We start from the raw sequence: 21,768 nt of genomic DNA on the forward strand, positions 1-21,768 counted from the left end.
ACAGAGAACTAGGTGCTTGTATCTGAATAGTTTTCATGGCAACTGGTGCATATGTATGGCTGCCAAAGTGAAGCTGCATTCAAGTAAAGCCTTAGTGACTGTTAATTTATTGTTGTTATTATTATTATTAATTTATTATTATTTATTATCTTCTTTTTTGAAAAGTCCCATAAAAAAGAAACTATGTTATATATACAGTTACTGCTACAGTGACCAGTATTTGAATGTTTTCTCCTGCAGATGTTCAGGAAGGTGACGGATGCAGCAGGTGCAGGTAAGACAATATTTCTGTTTTTTATTAGTGGCTGCCCAACAAAATGCCTGTCTGTGCAGTGCATGCTGGGAGAGCATGTGACCAGATAAAGCTGATAGAGAAAATGCTTTCTGAGTATACCAGAAAGCAGTGGGGGGTAAATGCATATCAATCAGCATTGCTTTCACCTGTTGTTTTTAAAAATCAGTATTAGTTAGTATTACACTAAAGCTAAGGGTCATTATTTTTGTAAAGCTATAATCAAGTGTTTAAGTGGACTGGCACCTTCACTTAATAAGGAATTAAATCTGATAAGTAGGTTAATACATATTACTATAACTTCCAGTGATTGCATGGAGGTATTTACTGATTAATACAATTATGGTCCTTACATCTTTAACATATCCTTTTCCCTTCATGTTCATGTGTTCATTGTGCAGATGTAAAGTTGCGCTCACGGTACTTTAGCATCTGGCTAGCTACAGAAGAGTGAGCATAAACAGAGTAACGTTTTTTTGATTGGCGGGTAATTTCTAAAGCAATTTTTCAAATATCTCAGCAAATATAATGCACCATGATTTTTAGTTGGAGGGGAAGGAGATCTGTAAATCAATTAATGTTCACTGTACAGTAAAACTACTATTACATAATAGCACTATTATGTAAGAAAAGGATTAGACGCTGTCACCTTGTAGAATTTTCTTTTGGAGTCTGAAAGCATAAGACCCTGAAATTTTACATATTGATGCCTTGAAACGTTATACCTGGATCATAAAGTGTAATTGTTTAAGGAGTCTTCGATCTTAGTCCACAGCCAGTTTACCATCAGTGAAGTGCTGTCCTGTATGACAGCGGTCCCCAACCTGCGCCACAGAGCGGTTTATGTCCGACAATATTTTCTCGGACCGGCCTTTAAGGTGTTGCGGATAAATACAACAAAATAAAACCTGTATCGGTACAAAAAAAGAAGATTTATTCATAACACAAGGGAAAAGACCCAGGGAAACCGAGTTAACGATATAAACCATTTAAAAAAATAACGATAAAAACCCTGAACACCATAAATTTCACACCCAAGCTTCAACTCTCGCGGTCCAGTACCAAACGACTCACAGACCGGTATCAGTCTGTGGCCCGGGGGTTGGGGACCGCTGCTGTATGCCATGTAATAAAAAAAAAAAACCCAACCCTCTGTGCACTCTGAGGCTGGATTGCACGCTGGCTCACATGGTGGCATTCTTCAGGCACCAGACAATAAGACTGATGGCCACAGGTGGCAGCTCCCTCCCAACCGTGTCTTGAGAATGTCCAAATGCACAGATTCTTGTTTTAAAGGCCTTTTATATATTGGTCACATGGTGGTTAAAATTAGGCAGCGTGCCAGATCTTTGTTTCTGTTTTGCTGTGAGGAAATATTTGGCTTGGTGTGATGTAGGCCTTGTGGGGCAGCTGCAGGATTTGGGTAGATGCCATTTTAGACTCAGGTTGCACTCTCACATGACCTCAGTTGTACATGATTGCACCGCACAAGTGGACATTATGGTCTGGAAAAATTCCATGTCACTTTTATGAAGCAGTTAACTAATGTGTGGTCTGGTCGTGTGAATGAGATATGTCCTGTGACTGATTCTTGGAAACCTGAGTGTGCGAGCACAGTGAAAAACATCAACAGATCTGTCAACCCAGATAAAAGATTCCCATCAAATGATTTCTGATGGGAAAAAATTTTATTTAGTTTGGATAGTTTGATAGGGATATTGTGTCCAATCTAGCTTATTCCAATCTACTTTATTAGGTCAAAAAGCACATAGAATCTACAAATGGTTTCGACATTTTGACTTGTAAAAGATGGTCTTTTCTCATTAGGTGTGAGTTTTCCTGGTTGTATTTTGCAGCTGGGCTGCAGGAACCTCTTTAAAGACATGAATATGAGACAGCCAGATGGTCCTCGGTGTAGACTATAACATCACCGTCCACCTCATTACATTGACATTGGCCAGAAGAGGCTTTGTTTTTGTTGTTGCTTTTAATGTGCTAGAAATGTCCTGCAGGCTTATTACACATTCACATGACTTGTATGCAAGGATGCCCAAAAGTTCTTTTACAATGTATAATGCATGGTGGGTTTCTGTAAATTATGTTATTGTAATATTTAATAAATGTATTTTATTTAGTATTTATTTGATCGTTATTCTTTTTTTAATTACCACCATACCTGAGTTTTATTAACAAAGTGTGGAAAAAATAAATCTTTAGTTAGCATGGTGGTCTGTCAGAGCAGCACAGCTTTTAATGGTGTTGAATTCTTTTGAACATTGAACTTCATGTTTGTAACTTATAATAGGACGAGCAGAGAGCAGAGATCTTTGAAATAGTTCTTCCTACTTCTTGTTGTTTATTTAAGATCATGTTGTGAGTCATTTCTGGAAAACAGTCAACCTTTTAACCTTCTTGACTTTTGGTTTTGTTTTTTCCTGATTCAAAAAAAAAAGCCTAGAGCTTTGTTCAAGCCACATATGGAAACACTCAGAGAAGATTTGATCTATGGAGGGTGGAAAAAAGCTTAATACTGATTTTGAAATGTTTAATTTCTGAAGATATTGCTCAACATTTATAGAACGTTTTTTTAAACCTTGCATAGATGATGAGCAAAAACTACCTTAATCCCCCTCACATACAGTCATTTGTATGGAAATCCAATCCCTCCCATGTCTTTAATTGCAGTGTGGAAATGAATGGCTTCCTTTGGTGAGAGGAAGCAACTATGTTCATCCTCAAAACCCCTCTGCCTGACTGATATTAATCATAGATTTAATGAATCCTCAGTGACACTAATGCTGAAAGCTGCATATTCGGCCAGGTTTCTGCCAGAGATACAGATACAGTACAGATAAGTAGAGTAGATAAGTAGTGAAACTGTCTTCACTGTCTTCACTGAAAGATTTATTTAATAGTAGGAAGAAATTTAGGTTTATTAATAGATGTGTTTTGGATTTTGTGTCCAGCGAAAGTATATTTTCTTAAATTTTACAAGTTTCAGTCAAGTTTAGACATCCAGAAATGTCTCCAAGACACAGCTATGTTGAACTCTGTCACTTAACTTGCATAAGTAAGTGGTCTTTTGCTTTATAACATGTTTATAACATTGTATTACCCAAGCACCAGTCTGAGAGAAAATCAGCACTCTGTGACCCAGAACTGTCAGGCTGAGGCTTCCCTCTAATACTCTCATTTACACAGATCCTGTCTCTGAATACATATGCTAATCTACTTTCGGTGTGGAAATCTCTTGCTGCTGATTATAAGAAAAACAAAGGGGGAAAAGAGAGTTTTCACAACTAAGTACACCCTTACTGATTCCTTCGGAATTAAAAGGATAAGTTGCACCAGTGTGCTGCTAATCACATGCACTTGATTAATTAATGATCAGCAAGTGTGACCATCTCTATAAAAGCGGAAGCTTAGGCAGTCTGCTGGTTTGGAGCATTTATGTGTGTTTTAACATAATACCTCAATCTTACCAGAAGTGGACGTCCCTTCAAATTCACCCCAAGGTCAGACTGTGTAATGCTCAAAGAAATTACAGAAAAAAAACACTTAAGAGGTGCATCTCAGCTTCTACAGACCTCACTTAGAATGTTAAATGTTAAATTTCATGACAGCGCAATTAGAAAATGACTGAACAAGTAAGCTGTTCAGCAGGATTGCTGAGGGCTTAGGTTTGCAAAGTTGTGTCTGAACAAACCATTTCTTGACCAATGTTCTTTGGAGAAACATAACCCAAAGTGGAGATGAAATACACAGCGCCACATTCGGCAAAAAACTAACTGAGCACATATGCACAAACACCTCATACCAGCTATTAGGAATTTGGGCTTGTTTTGGAGCCACAAGACCTTGGCACATTGTAGTCATTTAGTCAACTATGAAGGCCTCTGTACACCACAGTATTCTAGAGTCAGATGTGAGGCTATTTGTCTGACAGCTAAACCTTGGCCAAAACTGGGTCATGCAACAGGACAATGACCCCAAGCACAGCAGCAAATCTACAACAGAACAGCTGAAAAACAAAAGAATCAAGGTGTTGCAATACCCCAGTCCAGACCTCGGCCTGATTGAAATACTGTGGTGGAACCTTAAGAGAGTTGAGCATAAATGAATGCATGCAAGCCTCGGTGAACTGATGCAATGTAAAGCAGAGTGGCAAAATTTCTCTACGAGAAATTGTACTTCACTTCCACAGAACTGCATAGCATCCTTTGAGAAAAGTTTTCATATGACTGTAAATATAAGCAGTGAAGCTTGAATTTAAAAATAGTTTTTTGCACACTGAATAACAACACATTTTACAGCAGATTTTATTGATCTAACAGAGGGGACAATAATTTCTACATTGAGGAAATGACCAAAATCTATCCTTCAACCAGTTTTCAATAACCACTCATTTAGTTAGGATTGCAGAAAAGTAGAAGCCTATCCCAGCTGACACTGGCCCATTGCAGGGCTAACACAAAGAGAAAGCAGACGTCCTATAAACAACTGAGAATCACCAAAATTAACTGAACATGCATGCCTTACTTTTGTGTGAGAAGAAACAGGGGCAGATTGAGAAAAACCACAATGGTACACCCTGTGCCAGTGTGTCACACTGGATGCTTACATAACTAATAATGACATGCATAGATGGTAAATTTAATCTGTTATGCTTAAGTGCTTGCATGCACAAAGCTTACTATGGATACAATACAGTACCATCCAAGATCACATTGTGTATACAGTAAGATTCTATTTTAAATGAATTTTTACTTTAACTAATTTGTTCTGCTCACATATTATAGTTACATCTTATTTCCTATGAAGTAATTCGCTCATAGTCCTGATGACTGAGGCTGAACTGCAGAGGGGTTGTAAAATCCACAGTAACAGAGCTAGTTGCTTGCTATGTGTACAAGGCCCAGGTGTTTTTGATCAGACTGTGAAAACTGAAAAAAAACAAAACAAAACTTTACGTATTTATGTGAAACATCACCACAGATGTTTTCTCTTGTCTGCTATTAACAGTATAAAACTAATATGACAATGTTGAGTTCCCTGGACAGTTCCCCTTGGCACCAAGTCAAGTTTAATCAGGCTCCGATGATTGGGATTAATGGCACAGTAGAGCTAGAACCATTTACCAGCCTTTTTCATGATTCCCACAGTGAAACTGGCCAACATGAGAATCCTTCTCACTGTGAAATGACTCCTCTGTTGAACCTTATGTATACACTGCTATTATAAATCACCAGTCCAGCTATAGATGGTGCACCAGTGGGTATTATATAATGTCCATGGCTACTAATGCATTAAAGCAGGGTTGCTGTTTTTTTTACTCCTGCATATTCTTCAGCTGTTCTCAAACTCCAGTGTCACCCAGGGTCACAGCCTGCTGGTGGAGACTGACTGTGACCTCAGACAGCTGCAGTCGCTCTCTCTGTTTCTCTCCCTGGAGGCTGGTTAGAGGCTATAATATACACATCACAAGAGCGTCATGGAAACATGTGAGGAGAAGATGACATAGCCTGACACCTACGCAGTTCTAATCAGAACATATACAAGCAAAGTTGGCTGGTGGGGCTAGTATTGAAATCAGATGTATGTTTTAGGCTGTGAGAAGGAATAATAACTCTGTTATTCTTTGTTATGGTCTGACCTCATTTTCATTCCATACTTAGCTAAGTGTCGCATTTTTCCCTGGGGAAGAACAAGGAATGGATCATTTTGAAGGAACTCTAGTCATTTTCCTATTTGCCTTGAATTGTTATTCTAGCTTTATTTCTCTTTGTTAGAGCACATTCAGAATCCAGTACAAATATGTTCAAAATTATGTGGACACTCAGAGGAGATTGTGAAACCTCGGAAAACCCATGAGCATGAATATACAGCTACAGTGCTTTGAAAATGTATCTGCCTCCTTCCTCCTTTCTTCTTTCTTCCTTTTTGCACATTTGTTACTCTTACATATTTCAGATCATCAATCAAAATTCAGTATTAGACAAACAACCTGAGTAAATACAAAATGCAGTTTTTAAATGGTGATTTCATTTATTAAGAGGAAAAAAACTACCTATCTCTGTCTGAAAGTGTGAAAAACCTTTTAGTCAGCAGTGGTTTTCACTTTGGAACTCTCCCATTGAGGCTATTTTTGCCCAGTCTTTTTTCTCATTGTTGAAACATGAACGCTGACCTTAACTGAAACAAGTGAGACATGCAGTTCTTTAGATGTTTCTCTAGATTCTTTTATGACCTCCTGGATAACACTTCAGCTCTTGGAGTAACTTTGGTAGGTCATACACTCCTGGGAAGGTTCACGACTGTTCTAAGTTTTCACTGTCGTGTGCTGTAGTCCCAGAACCTTAGAAATGGCTTTTTAGCCTTTTCCAGACCGATAGATGTCAGTGATTTTGATTCTCTGCTGTTCTTGAATGGCATTAGATCATGGCATAATGTTTTACTTTTTGGGGTCTTTTAGTCTGGTTCATTTTGCCATACACTTTTATTTAAGTGATTTATTGAGTCAGCAGGTCTGATAGTAATCAGTCCTAGGTGTAACTAGTGATACTGAACTCCGCTTTCCAAAAATGAAAATGAAATATGAAATCCTCATACAAAAGTGTTTTGTATTTACTCTAATGCTAAACGTTGCTTGATAATCTGAAACATGTAAATGTGTCAAATATGCACACAAAAAAAATTAAAAAGAAGAAATCAGCAAGGGGCAAATACTTTTTCATTGCACTGTATAACAGCCTCCGACTTTTTTTTCTCAAGGCTTTTCACAAGATTCTTACGCCTGACTGCAGAGATTTTGTTCCCATTCAGCCACAAGAGGATTAGTGAGGTCAGCCACTGATGCTGGCGGTAAGGGTGGCTTCCAGTCTTCAAGTTCATCCCAAAGGTGCTGGATAGAGTTAGGATGTAAGAATGTCAAGTTCCTCCAAATCCATATTGAGAAATTTGTGCACAGTACCACTGCTGTACACACAAAAAATGTGAAAACTGTTACTGTAAAATTGGGCACACACTGTTGACTTGGCTGCCACATTATTTTATTTTATGTGATATTATTGCTACGAGAGACGGGATATTTTATATAGGCTGTAGGCAACACCAAACCAGATGATTTATTATTCTTGTTAGCAGTAGAATTAACCCTTTGAGATCCAATTCACAAGAAGTGATGACTGACTTAGACCTTATACGGTTCTTCTTCTCCTCTCAGCTGTTTACTTTAGTGGCCGCTGCAGCTGATCATCTGCTTCCAACTCACCTAGTCCCTTGTATCTTGTTCTCCCACACCAACCCACATGTCCTCATTCACTGGATCCATGAATCTTCTCTGTGGTCTTCCTCTTTTCCTTTCCATGTTCAACATCCTTTTTCCAATATATCCACTATCCCTCCTGTGTCCAAACCATCTTAACCTCATCTCTCTAACTTCAGCAGCTGAGAGGCTTTTGACCATGCCACATACAAGTATGTATGGCACCTTTAGTCAGCACACAAAGTCCTGAAAGGAAAGGTGCTATGGTTTGCACGTCATGTTTCATGACAAAGATGTGATTGCTGGCCAGAAGTGCAAGGCTTTAGACATCAGCTGTTCTCTCTCATAAAGACGAAAAAAAGAAAAATTCCCTAAATTGATTTACTACTACCACTATTACTACAGAAAAACTAACGTTCATGAAATCATCCCGTTATTTTTACTCCCCTCTGTCTGTTTCCCGACAGGTGCCAGATCAGTGACATCATGCTCTAAATTTATAAGCAGATAGATGCAGCTCAGACTATAAAGGGTGCTGCTGGCATGACAAATGCATGAAAAATTCCACACATGGAAAGATGGAAAACGACTTGTGGTTTCCTGAGAGCAGAGGCCAGCTCGGCAGTTTCAGAGGGAGAGCAGGGGTGGGGGCGGGGGTGGAGGTGGGCTGGACTGCTAGTATTTCTGGACTTTTCTTTGTATATACAGTAATTTGTCAAGGTTGTGAAAACATTACAGAACAGCGTGGTTAACAAGGTCTGAAATCTTCTAAAGTTTTTATTGCAGTTTCAACATTTTCATTGCAATTATTTCAGCAATCATATATACAATAGCACATAATATCATTTAATAATGCCTCCAAGGCCCTTGCACTGAATGAGATCATCATGTTCTACAGTTTCTTAGATCGTGGGGCATAATTTATTGCCCAGTATAAATCATCTGGTTTGATCCTGCCATTGTGTATTGTGTGTGTTCATAAAGCTGTTTGAACAGACACTATCTCCCAAGTGTATGTCCTTCACGGAGCGGAAACGGGTTTATTGTTCTCATTCCCAATTACACCCATGCTGCCAATTAACGAAAAAAGCAGGCAATAAATCCTTTAGGGATCAGCTTCCTCAAAAACACCCTTTTGACAGTGTGTGAGTTGGTGTGTGCGTTGGGGTAATTCAGGCCTGGGTTTTGTAAACTAAGTGGAAGGAGACACGGGCAGCCGTGTCAGGACGCAGGCCAGTTTCACAAGGGCAGAAACTCCGTGTGTGAGTGAGTGTGTGAAGCAACACAAAAGCTACCAGGTTGGTCCACCACTCAGCTGCCAACTGAGAAGAAAAGCAGAAAGAAGATTGAGGAAGTAATGAGCCAGGAAAAGACACAGCACTTTAGGGTCCCACACCAGGATGTTAGTGACTAAACAGACAACCGGCTCATGTCCACGTGTCTCCTTTTGTGTGTAAATGTTTACCACTCTACTGGAAATGAATGCAAACAATAACTTCTTCCTCACATAAAGCTTATCGAATCTGGTGCTCCACTTTGTACCTCAGTGTTCCTGCAAAACACGCACACGCTCAACTTTCAAGCCAAGAACATTTCCTCAGGGCCAGTTTAGATACAATAACTTCATTGGCTCTTGCAGTGGCCTCCCAAATTTCCCACATAAACCGCGGAGATTCCAGATGTTGCAGGGAAGCGAAAAGTCTGTTCCTCCGCTGGGCCTCGAGCCCTTGCCTCCGCATCCTCAGGTTGACCAATCGCGTGGCACATCTCACATCAAGCACTGTGTGTTTTTGCACTGAAGCAAGGCTACGGGCACCCATGCTGCTGGAGATTTAGATAGTTGTTCGCTTTTCACTTGTACCCAGATAACAAAAAACAACACAGCATGCTCTTAAAAGAAGCTCTGTCCTTGGGCGGTGTAGCACTGCAGCTTTCTTGTGGTTTCAGACCTGATTAAACAATTTGGCTCAGTAATCAAAGAGCAATAGCAGGCAGAAGCAGAGCAGACTTCCTGCATCCTCTCTGCACTCTGGCTCACCGGCTTTAAAACTTAAGGGCCCACTAGGACTTGTTTGTGTCTCAGTGTGAAAACAATACCTGCACTGTACTTCCAGCTTATCATGGTTGATGAGCTGAGCAGAATTTTTGGCAATAGCTTGGCGATTCCACATTTGCTTCATTAAGAAAACTGTTTGAGGGACAGAGATAATAAAAGTACAAATCAAGTGGGCTCTGCCCCCCCGATGTTGTTAACCTAACTTTGTTTTTTAAGCATGTGGTCTAGGAATTCCCAAAGTGGTAACATACAGGTTGGGAAATAGTGTGGTTTACTAATCATAATAAGGAGTTTCAGATCTCTGAAAGCCGACTGTAACAACTTCAAATGTCAAATAGGACTTCTGATGTCCTATTTGACATTTGTCATGGGAGGGGAGAGTACAAACACTTACTGTGGCTTTAATTTTTAGCAGCTGTCAATTTTTCCTTTGGTCTCTGTCAGCATTTTAACTCTGTCTTCTTGGAAAATGCCTATCCTGAACTATAAACAGTAACTTCCTGTTTCAGTTTGTGTCATTAGGGCTAAGGCCCTGCTGAAGAAAAAAAGTTTTGATCTAATATTGTCAAATAATGGGATTCAATGTAATGTAACAGTCATATCTGAGAGGCATATAATCTGTCACTTTGTGTTGCTGCCATAATGCACCAGCGATAGCACCATATGATAGCAGTGCAGATCATGGTCCACTGAGAAACTCTTCGAGCTATATTCAGTTTGTTTGTTTGTGTCTAGTTTTCACTTTCATTCCTTTTTTCTTGGTTAAGTTCACAAAAAAAGATTGACATATGCCTGTTCACAAGATTAACCTGTTGCATCTCTTAAGTGTGTGATGAGTCGCTATTGGCTTGACTGGTTGCATCACAGCAAAAAAGTCAAAAGACAGCTTGTGTGTACATTTGAGATGCCAGCGACTTTGACAAAACGGTTAGGTTTGATGCCATGAGAATAAGAACCTCGTCTGAGATGTAATTTCTCCAAAGTAATCCCGTTAGCTGTAATGCTGCTGATTGCTTTGAAGGTACCATGGAGCACAACCTAATAAACATTTTACATCAGCTGTTATTGAGAAGCAGTTATTGAAAGAGAGAAGTGTACCTCTGTGATTAAATCCTCATTGCTCTAATAGAAACCAGGTGCTGGAGAGTTGTGTAAATGTTTTCCCATGGATTTTTGTGGGCAGTGCAGCTTTAAGAGATTCAGACCTGACAGCATTACATGCTTTGTCATTCAATTAAACAATAGCCACATACGCTTGTCATGCCAGTTTTACATTCCTCAAGCCTGTTTTTACAAACTTTGACCCCTGTGGACTTATGCATTTACAGAAGCTTCGTGCCATGGGGAATATTTGTATATGTTTTTGAGTTTACCTCACTTATAGTCTAATTCAGGATGTCAAGTTACGTAAGATTCTACTGCAATAACAAGATATGAAGAAACATGAAAAATCTCAGTCAATCTGTTAAAGAGAGATTAAAAGTAAATGATCATCTATTTTGGATTTAATGGCTTTAAAAAGAACAACCCTTACTAAAGGAAGAAACCATTACGTTACAACAGACGGCCCTTTAAGAAAACAGAATTAGTGGCCACTTTAATGGATTGGGACCAAAGTCAGCCCCTCCTTCCACAACCACATAATCTAAACCCAGATATACACCACATGTGTGGCTCTGCTGGAAAAATGAACTCGGCTTGGGAATATATGGTCAGGAAATTTATAGCACATGCCTGAGACAAGCCCTCGGGGGCAGGGATGGAGGTGGAGGAGCGATCTCCCCATTCCCTGTGCCTTGTTTCCATTAGGCTGGGAAGTGCAATCTCCCAGACATTTCAAGGGGGCCTGGTGTAAGACCTCCTGGCCAATAACATGACCCATTCAAGGAGGAGAAATCAGTTTCCTCGCATCGGGGATTTTCCCACTACAGCAATGGGACAGCATTCCACATCTGTCACCAGACATAGGCACAGACAACGGTTCAAACTCTGGAACTGTTCAAATGTAGACATATAATGCATGAGTAAATATCAGTGTGTTTATCTGTAGGTGTTTATGAAGGATGGAGAGAGAGGGTGGACAAGGGAGAAAAAAAAAAAGTAGTCCAGAAAGTATAGCACTTTTTCGGGGGAAAACGGGAACACGAGTGCTGCCTGGCCAAAATAAACAAGTGGGTGAGTCAGCAAAGGGAAAACATTCTCAAGCTGACTGATGTTTCCTCTCTTTGCATCTGCTATTACTTCTGCTGCCAAGGACTGCTCCAGAGGCTAAGTCATTGTCTAGCCACAATGATCCACAGTGTGATAATGCTCGTCTTTACTGTGCAAGTGGTTTCTTTTTAGAGTAAGTAGGTTGTGTTTTTTCCTCTTTGGTGATTCATGTCAAAGGAGGTCAAAACCTAGTTGCTGTTCTTCCTCCATCACCTTTGCTCTTGAGAAGATGACAGGGTTGGTATTGTCTATCTGTCTGTTCTTGCCTTCTACGTCACTGAGACTTGTCTCTTGTTTACATTGCCAAGATCTTGTCTTCACTATTCCTTTTTTCAACCCGTGTCCAGTACAGGTGCATCAAGATGGGTTCTTTGACAAAGTCAACAGCCGTTACTGTCTTTTGTGTTAAATTAGATATTGTGCTGTCTGTTGACATTCTGGGCTTTTCTCTGTGGGCTTCCTGGGTCATGTGACCAGTGGAAAACGAATTGCTTGACTCGGCCTGACCCTGACCCTTTCTAAAAGACTCACAGGATCAAATGAAGCAGCTTCTTTACTGAAGTGTGTACGTGTGTTTTAGTCCTCCAAGCTACATTTTAGCCCGAGGTGAATAAGTGGGGCTGAAAATAGAACCACGGTGATCACTGGCTGAATTTCTGAATTACATTTCATTCCTGTCACTTGCTAAAAGTGACAGATCGCTTTTGATAGAAATACAGAAAAAGGATGTTACACACTGAGAAAACTGTGAATGGGTAAATTTTGATGTTTTGCCTGGTTGGAAGTCTTTGATGTTTGCAACATAACATGAGAAGTATGCAGCTGTTATTGTTGTCATGTCAGATAAACTAAGATCAGAGGAGTTCTATGGGCTCCTACGTGCAGTCTCTAACTCTCCCTACTATTGTATAACTTCACTTTCAAACAGAACAAATGGAAAACTGAGCCCTTCATTAATATTCTCAGCTGCACACTCTTTGGTGCCGAGATATCTCACTATGTGACCTTGCTATAATGTTTAAATCACCTGTCCTGCCCGGTAGAAAATGGTCTTTGTCTTTACTTCATTTCAGTAAAGTCACATCAGCTTCATACTGAGAGGGCAAGCTGGGGTCAGCAGAGGTTTAGTCATTTCAGAAAGTGTCATTCTGTGTGTTTAGCATGGATTTAAACCTGTTACAGCAGTAATCCCAGCTGGTGCCCACGAAATGAATTCAGCCGATATGATATCACTGCTCTTAGGTCATGCACTGCCTGAGCGAGCATACAATAATAGGAGGAAATTCCTAAAATAATTATGGTAGAATGATCATTGAAGCTGCTGTCTTCAGTGGCAGCAGCCAGCTTAGAAGAGGTTACTGTGGTTATTCTTCAGGGATGACCTGATGTTTTCTTGCGTTAGGATTTTAGTTGCATATTTTTGTAAAAAGAAATTATTTTTTCTTAAACGTGTAACCTGCTCAGATCTACCTGGGGAGAACACTCTAAACCCATGTTAAGCTTTGAATAATAGACTGCATTGTCCCGAGTTAGGTGGAAATTCTGGTAACAGCTAACGCATACACTCACAGGCTATTTCATTAGGTGCACCTGTTTGGTTGCTCATTAACACAAATATCAAATCAGGCAATCACATGAGAGCAGCTCAGTGCATTCAGGCACGTAGACATGGTCAAGATGACCTGTTGGACTGCAGTTAAAACTGAGCAACAGAATGGGGAAGAAAGTGACTTTGAATGTGGCATGAATGTTGGTGTCAGATAGTCTGGTCTGAGTGCTTCAGAAACTGCTGATCTACTGGGATTCTTAGCATACAAAAGTATTTAGGGTTTAGAGAGAATAGTCCAAAAAAAGAAAAAATGTCCAGTAAGCAGCAGCTCTCAGGGCAAAAATGCCTCACTGATGTCACTGGTCAGAGAACAAATTCCTGACTGCTTCGATCTGTTATGAAGGCAACAGTAGCTCAACTATTCGTTACAACCAAAGAATGCAGATGAGCCTATTTGAATGCACAACATGCCAAACCTTGAAGCAGATGCGCTACAGCAGTAGAAGACCACACTGGGTGATTTTCTTGTCAGCTAAGAGCAGGAAACTGAAGCTAAAATTTGCATTGATCAAACGAAAAACCGGACAGTTGAAAATGTGAATGTTGCTGCTTGGTGTGATGAGTCTCGATTTCTGCTGCGAGATTCAGATAGTAGGGTCAGAATTTTGTACAAACAACATGAAAGCATGGATCGATCCTGCTTTGTATCTATGGGTCAGGGTGCTGCTGTTAGTGTGATGATGTGGGGAAGAATTTCTTAGTATACTTTGGGTCCTTTAGCACCATCTGAGCATCATTTAAATGTCATGTCCATCCCTTTATGACCACAGTGTATCCATCTTCTGAGCATCTTCCAGCAGGATGGTACATCATTTACTTTGTCATCCGCAAGATCTTAAGCAGCCTTTAAGATGTGATGGATCAGGAGATTTGCATCATGGATGTGGAAGTCTGTGATGCTTTCAGAATTAAAGCAGAGAACTGAGGTAGCTATGAAGGCAAAAGGGAATTCAACTTGGTACTAGCAGGGTTTACCCGATGAAGACAATATGTGAGTTGTCAGTTATACCTAAGAAAGAAAGACTGACTGTAAAGATTATACACAAATCTGTAAGTAAAATAACTGAATAATTATTATTGATCATCACATACAAAGAATACCTATAATAGAGCATTTGTCTGATTTTGGATTTATTTATTTCAGTGCTATTTTTCTGGATTTTCAGATTAGAATATTGTGACAGTACAGGAGAAAGTGATTGCTCACTTGTGGATTCTGTCATTTGAGAGCCACAGTGTGTATTTGCGGTGTTGCGTGGTTTGTAGCTAGTGATGCCTTCAAGTGCCCTACGTAGACCTGGGTACTACTTGAAAATTGCACGAGTACAACTGTGGAAGCGTTAATCTAAAAAGTAACTTTGTATGTAAAGCAGGGGTCCCCAATCTCAGTCCACGAGGGCCGGTGTCCCTGCAGGTTTTAGATCTCACCCTGGGTCAACACACCTGAATCACATGATTAGTTCATTACCAGGCCTCTGGAGAACTTCAAGACATGTTGAGAAGGTAATTTATCCATTCAAATCAGCTGTGATGGATCAAGGACACATCTAAAACCTGCAGGGACACCGGCCCTCGTGGACTGAGATTGGGGACCCCTGATGTAAAGCCTTAACATTGTACACAATATTGTATTAACTGCTCAGCTGTGATAGTGCTGGTAAGATGACAAATAACAGAGTCAGTTTCACAATGGAGTCCAGAAAACTTTGCTGCACAAAATGTGTGTTTATGTTCTGAAAAAAATAAAATAAATATTAAACAGAGAACATATAATAAATGTGTCATAGGCTATTGACTTCACTGACATAGGCTTAAAGGTAGCTAATATTTTTTTTAAAAGTGAGCATGTGTATTGCTTCTACTGTACTCTATATACTGTAAACGTATTAGACATTTTGCTCTGTATCTGCTACTGACATTTATTGTGTTCTGCTTGTTTAAATTTGCTTTTTTAACTAACAATTCAAGCTACGTTATGAGGATGGGTTCATCAGTCTTTTTTTAGCTGTGAAATAAATAAATAAACAAATAATCAAGCCTAATCAACTTTTCTTAACAATCACTTTTCTCATATGATTTTACAAAGCCTGCTCAAATGCCTGCAGGACCTCTGCAAAAACACATATTTGCAGGATCATAAAATGGGACGTTTCTTTTTTTCTTTTTTTTTAAAAAAAACCCCTTTTGATTAGCTATACATTTGTTAAACATAAACTCATGATTCTATTAGAATCATGAGTTTATGCGTTTAACAAATGTTTCCCGCGGTATTTGAAGGCGTCACGAGAACAGGGCTGTGAGTCGATACACGCGCGCACACAAACACATCTGGTGTGAAGTGGGAAAGCCGCGCTTAGTGCTTTACTGTCACTTTCTTACTTTTACTTGTCTTGCTGATTTCCGTTTCTAACTGGGAGGGATACATTTAATTCCCCTTGAAATGGTGACAACTTTGTTTGAAGACCGGTCACCGGAGTCAGGTTTGCCGCCACTATAGAAAGAACTTGAAGCCGGGAAAAGGTGATTTTGTGTCGGGGTGTTTAAAGGGGTTTGTGAGAGACCAGGAGGATTTTATTATTATGTCCGAGTGGAGGATTTGAGATGAATTCTAAAAGAAAGTCAGCGAAACTGAAGCTCCGGCGGTCTTTCAGCGAGCAGCTGCGGAGCTCCACATCCAAAGCCTGGGATTTACTCTGGAAGGGTGTCAGAGAGCGGAGACTGGCAGGTCAGTAGCCCGCTTCAGGTCAGAACTTAGCCCGCGGTATAGGCTGGAATAGAGTGTCATCCACCGCAGCAGAGACTGAGGTGACCCCATCCTATTAATGGGAAGAGTTTTTTAATTCGTATATAATTTGTATATAATAATTATTATTGTTTTATTATTGCGTGAATCAAAGTGCACACTGATCAGAGTGACATTTAAAGAGAATTTAAGAAGAAAACATTCTTAATGTGGTAGGCTGTGAATTTGTTTTTGTGTTGGCAGATTTTTTTTTGTCTAGACACTACTGATACTGTTTATCCTAAAAATCACTCCACGTGTTCATTAAGTCTGGTCTAATATTAAAATTTAAAAAATTATTTTTTTAGTTGCTCTCATAGTTGAAGTTAGGCAGCAAACTAAAAAAAAACCCAAATTGTCTATTAAATGCCATTAACTTATAATAAATACAGTAGAAACCTTTCTACAGGAGAGTTTTCCTTTATTAGCGTCGATTTTTTTAATTACTTTCAAATGACAGTGGGGTCGTTACACCGCAAGGGGGCGCTGATAAGTAATTTCACCAGTTTTATGAAGTGAATGAGATTGAATGAAGCAATCTTTGATCTTATTTTCTGTCAAATAATTTACGTTAAGTTATTATTGTGTTCATAAGAAAAATCTCATTTGGTTTTCTCTATTTAGAGCAAAAATCTATTTTTTCTTTCATTAGTTGTAATGACTGTATTTCTGCAGGGTAACATTATTGTGCATGCTTTCTGTGCCACTTTCTTTGAGATCATAGATCACATTTATTTCCCTTTACATTATTTGCTCATACTTGGCTCAAAAAAAATCCCAAATAAACCCAAACTGAAGCAACTTTGTGACTGCATTGAAAATGTTTACACATAGGTGCTTTAACCCCTTTAAAATGCATTTGCCTTTTTCAGTGACAACACATGTGTTGCCAAGAATTATTCAGTGAAAGTGAACTTTATTTTCCAAGTAATATCACATATAGCATACATGTTAACTTTTTGAAATGTGTATGAAATTAACTCCATACGAGGAAGCCACTTAATGGCAAAAGGGATGGAAACATTTACCACGATAGGCACAGTTTTGGTATTGGTACGTTTTGGTATTTTTTGCTTCTTCTAAGACTGTGTTACATAATGTGGAAAATGTTTAATTTTTAGACTGCTCTGGGATCGATTTAAGTTAATAATTTCAAGGTCAGTTTTTGTTGCACTGGTTCTCTTAATGGTCCTGAGAGCATTGCATCAGAAGTGAACGTCAGTCATCTGTGCAGTTGCCCGAGTGTACCGCCAGGTGCAGTAAAGTGACCACAATAGCGCCTTATGCGGGGAAAACCACATGAATTACAAAACAGCTCTGTCTTCACTGGTGGATTTGAAGTGCTGTAGTCATTCAAATGGAGACCAGATGTTTTTACGTGATACATTAGAGAAGTTGTTGTTGAGTTTGCGCACAGATCTGATCCATGCTTGGCTCAGCTGTGAAGCCTGTTTAGGGACGTCACTGGTGCAGCAGCTGAGTCTGCCAGTGTCTGGATATCTGACACATTAATCTTGCATTCTTTTCCATATGCAGCATGTGATGTGTGCCATGCATCTGCTTGAGACTTGAAGCTGCTTATGTAGACACTGAACAATGAGGGGACACATGCTGCATAGAGACCAGACCCAGATGTAGATGGCTGACATATGGGAATTGATTTGAATCATTTGTGAACTCTGCGTGAAAGTTTTTTCTTTCCTCTTTTTTTTAGGGTGCTAGGTGTGGTGCAAATTTATATTTTTGGATATTTTCTTTTTTCAGTGTATATGTAGATAATGGTGCTAGTGGGGTACTCGAGATGGATTTGGCCTGTCAGCTGAGAGATGGCAGCTGTTTCACAAAGTGTGTTTGCACCTTAAATTACTAACTAACGGGCCTAGCCAAAACTTTAGTTTAACATTTTTTTTTAAATAAATTATACAGTATCTTATATTATGAAGATTAAATTTAAGGCCATTCTGCAGCAAACAAATTTAAAACCAAAGCTTTAATAAGCCTTATCAACACCTCTGAGATGAATGTGTGTTCATTACATATTCAAAGGAACAAAGTGCTGAGAGATGTGAGCTGCCAGCCTATGTAGATAAGTTTAAATCACAAACTTTTTTTTTGTTATAAGGCGACAGTCCAAGGTTATGACTTTGAGAATGAGCCTTTGTCCAAATCCTAGACAATAATTAAGCCTCTTAAACTGATTTTTTGTTGGCAAAACAGAAATATTCAAACTGAAAGTTTAGCTTTAAGTCAAATGCCTGATTTGATTTGTTTGGTTTATTTGGGAGCTTTGGAGTAAGTTGTGTTGCAGCCTTAGAAGTCAGCCGTAACAGTATTTTATTTGACATTTAGGTGTTGCAACTGAATTCTGTGGAGGAATACAAATATACAGGATTGCCTGTATTGTGCAGTAGTGTGACGCATCTATTACAGCTCTTAAAAGTGTTAAAATATTTGGTTTATTTATAAACTGAGGGTTTAGTGGTTTTCTCTGTCAATCATCACTTTAGTGAGTTGAGACGTTCTTGGTCTCTGTGTCCAGTTCTGATAGATTGTGGAGACACAGGCATCCTGGAATAAAAAATGTCGAGATACTTTGGTCTGCTTCCTTATTTCCCAAGGGTTGCCACAGCAGACAGATCTGCACGTTTGATTTGGTACAGACTTTACACGAGTAAGCCTTCTTAAAACCTCCCGTTTATCTGGGTATGGCATTGGCATTAAGGCTGTCTAAGCCAGAAATTGGGTTTTTGTGTGTCCCCCAATCTTGAACTGGGGATCATTTGCAGATTATGCCTGGTGTCTAAACCCACAAATATTCCTTCTGTACTCAGCTTTGGAGCTCAAGCTTCAAATCCACAAAACAGAATGTTTTTTTAGAATCACACCTGGCTGATGGGTGTGCTAGATATTTGTTTAAGTGTCAATAAGCAGCTTTGAGCGACCGTCCTCCTGTCGTAATTTTATCTGGACATTTTACCCCCAGCAGAAGCAAAACTTGCAAGTCAATGGTGAAATAATTGGTTTGTAGCATTTATATTGTTAAATTCACTCCCAATGATAAATATAGGCATAAAGTCTTGCTAAAAAAAAAAAAAAAAGCATCCAAGAGCTGAAGTGAGTTAAAAAGTTTAACCACCTCATCATATAGAGCTCAACTGGTCTTGCAGCATGATGATCATGCAGAGCTGAGTTCAGCAGTCAGAAATGTGGTGGCTCATGAAGTGGAAATCTTCTGTCACACTAGAGTTATTCTTAAAACTTAACCACAGAAAACATAGCCACACCAGAAGCAAGACTGCCCAGTCCATAATACATGTGTGTGCTGCTGAATAAAACCACATCAGACTAGCGTCAACTAACTCAAGATGATTCAGAATACAAGTTCCCCTTTTGTAATCACACATGGCAGAAAGTGAGTGGAAAGCAATGAAAATTTGACATGCATTAAAAGTCTGCATTATGGCTTGGGCCTAATAATGAAGTGTGATAGTGGTGCTGTATATGAACTGGACATGATTCAAACCCAATGTCACATATATCTATTTTTTTCCTTATGGGGTATATAAACAATACAAATCCACTTTGTGACATGGTAGCTATGTTGACAGAGCCTCTGTATGTTTTTGTGCATCTGTAATGTGAGTCTGGATTCCTGTTGTCATGTGGTATAGCAGTTGAGCTCTGAAACCCAGACAGTGGCGTGTTGAAACAAGTTTGATAAGGGCTGGAGTCACTGCGCTCCCTCTAAGGACAGACCACAGCCATTTCATCATGGCATGCGGCATAAAGTTAAACACAAGGACATCTCTGAGTACACAGAAGATGTCGTAGCTCTTTTACGATCACTGCTCAGGTATTTGAGCATGGACGGAGACGGTGACACCATTAATCTCATTCACTGTCATTCACAAGATTGAGTCTGTAATGTGATACGTATGATGCACTGGGTGATATACATCGTCTAGACAAAAGGGAAGAAAAATATGCAGAAATGTTTGCCCTCATTTTTTGCATCTAACACTTTAAGCCATTCTTTTACAACATGAATGAATGCAGGTGTTTGTGTGTGTAAAAAGAGAAAAAAAAAAGAGTCGTCACCCAATGAAATCATCTGAATGGTGTCGCACCATCACCTAGTGCTTTTAAAAAAGCAAGAGCCTTGTATTAAAATAGCGCCACTTGAGGGTGTGGGGAGGGCCATTAAACCCGGGAGAAGTTTATGAAAATGTGCAGAGGGCTCTGAAGTGTGCTGCTGAATTGTGGTCTTTGTGAGCTTAAGCTAGGGTGGATTATGCCAGCTAGTGAGAGGAACAGACAGGGGCTGTGTTTAACTTGGTCGCTTGCCTATTTGTGCTCTATTCACGTGTATGGCGCCATGCTCACACTAAACAGACAAGCCTGTATGCTGAGGCCGGGACAGTCACTGGGAGAGTGGCAGGGGCCTTGATTGGCACTGGGTGTGTCTGCTGGTACCAAAGCATATTTCAGGTATTAGAAGGCTGTTATTTTATGGTGTAAACTGGCTGACAGAAGTGGACTTTAAAATCATAAGAATATATGATTTGGTTTGCCATTCCAAATGGAGTAAGTTACTTGCTTTTGAAAATATTTGAGATGGGGTTTTTTTAGCTTAGAGGAGATTCATTTTTGGTTTTACTTGTAAAACTTTAAATTTAGGCTGAGTCAAAAAATCCAACCTTCTAATGCAATTTTTATGATGAGCTTTGTTTAGTTTCTGGAGGATAGGTTTGGGATATTTTCCATAAAAAATAGTCCAAATGAGATGTGTTTGCAGTACTGGAAATAATAAGTCATATGGAGTTGCCTGGATAGAGCGCAAATAAAGTGAATGCACCGAACGGTCACCTACACTGCCCATACATTGGTGCAATCTAGCAGTTTCAAAGAGCGGCTAATATCGGATCCCACTGGGATAGGACATTTACCTTTTCACAAGCTTCTAAAAGGCTTTAGGACTGCAGGGGATGTGTTGCTCTATCATTAATAAACATCAGGGAATCACAAAGAATGTGTTTAAGGGAGCATGTGATTGTTTATCTTTATTTTAATGCATTGTACATTGATTTAGCAGTTACTTTGTTACTGTCCTGGAATCTCTTACAAGAAAATGAGCTTGCGGAGTTGCATATGAATAAATAAACAAATAAATGGGGGCGAGGGGGGATTATATGCAAAAAAAAGTTGTAATAAGTTGTAGCAATTGTCCCATAAATACCTCATTTTTCCTTTTGTTCTACACAGCTTTATTTAAAGTCACAGTTTGATAGATGTCTGTTGGTCCATGGCAGAAAATGGAAAGTCATTAAGTCTTTGTGTACCAGCTACAACAGCTGCGATTATGAGGAACATGATACTAGTCAGATTGTACGAAAGTGAGACTAAACATTATTGTGTCAGGGAGATGAAGCCTTTAATTTTGATCATCAGAACTGAATAAAATACTTGCTGGAGATTGATCTTTACTTTTCAGTTTAGTAAAGTGGAATTAGGTCAATTGTGTTGCAACTCCAAGCTATTTTTCCTGTGAGTAGCT

At 39.4% G+C, this 21,768-nt stretch overlaps 1 protein-coding gene across 2 annotated transcripts in view; it reads left to right on the top strand.

Annotated features, from left to right (window-relative positions):
* The window catches only part of stard13b (StAR related lipid transfer domain containing 13b), a 61,008-nt gene that overhangs the window by 15,065 nt on the left and 24,175 nt on the right, over positions 1-21,768 (top strand). Inside the window, exon 5 of one of the 2 annotated variants that reach the window (XM_005455009.4) lies at positions 241-274. In XM_005455009.4, coding sequence (XP_005455066.1) covers positions 241-274 — 34 coding nt within the window. Of the gene's footprint in view, positions 1-240; positions 275-15,754; positions 16,158-21,768 lie in introns of those variants that run through there. The other variant, XM_005455010.4, reaches the window with a different exon arrangement.

The sequence above is a fragment of the Oreochromis niloticus genome, linkage group LG14, assembly GCF_001858045.2.
Source record: "Oreochromis niloticus isolate F11D_XX linkage group LG14, O_niloticus_UMD_NMBU, whole genome shotgun sequence".
Taxonomy (NCBI): Eukaryota; Metazoa; Chordata; class Actinopteri; order Cichliformes; family Cichlidae; genus Oreochromis; species Oreochromis niloticus.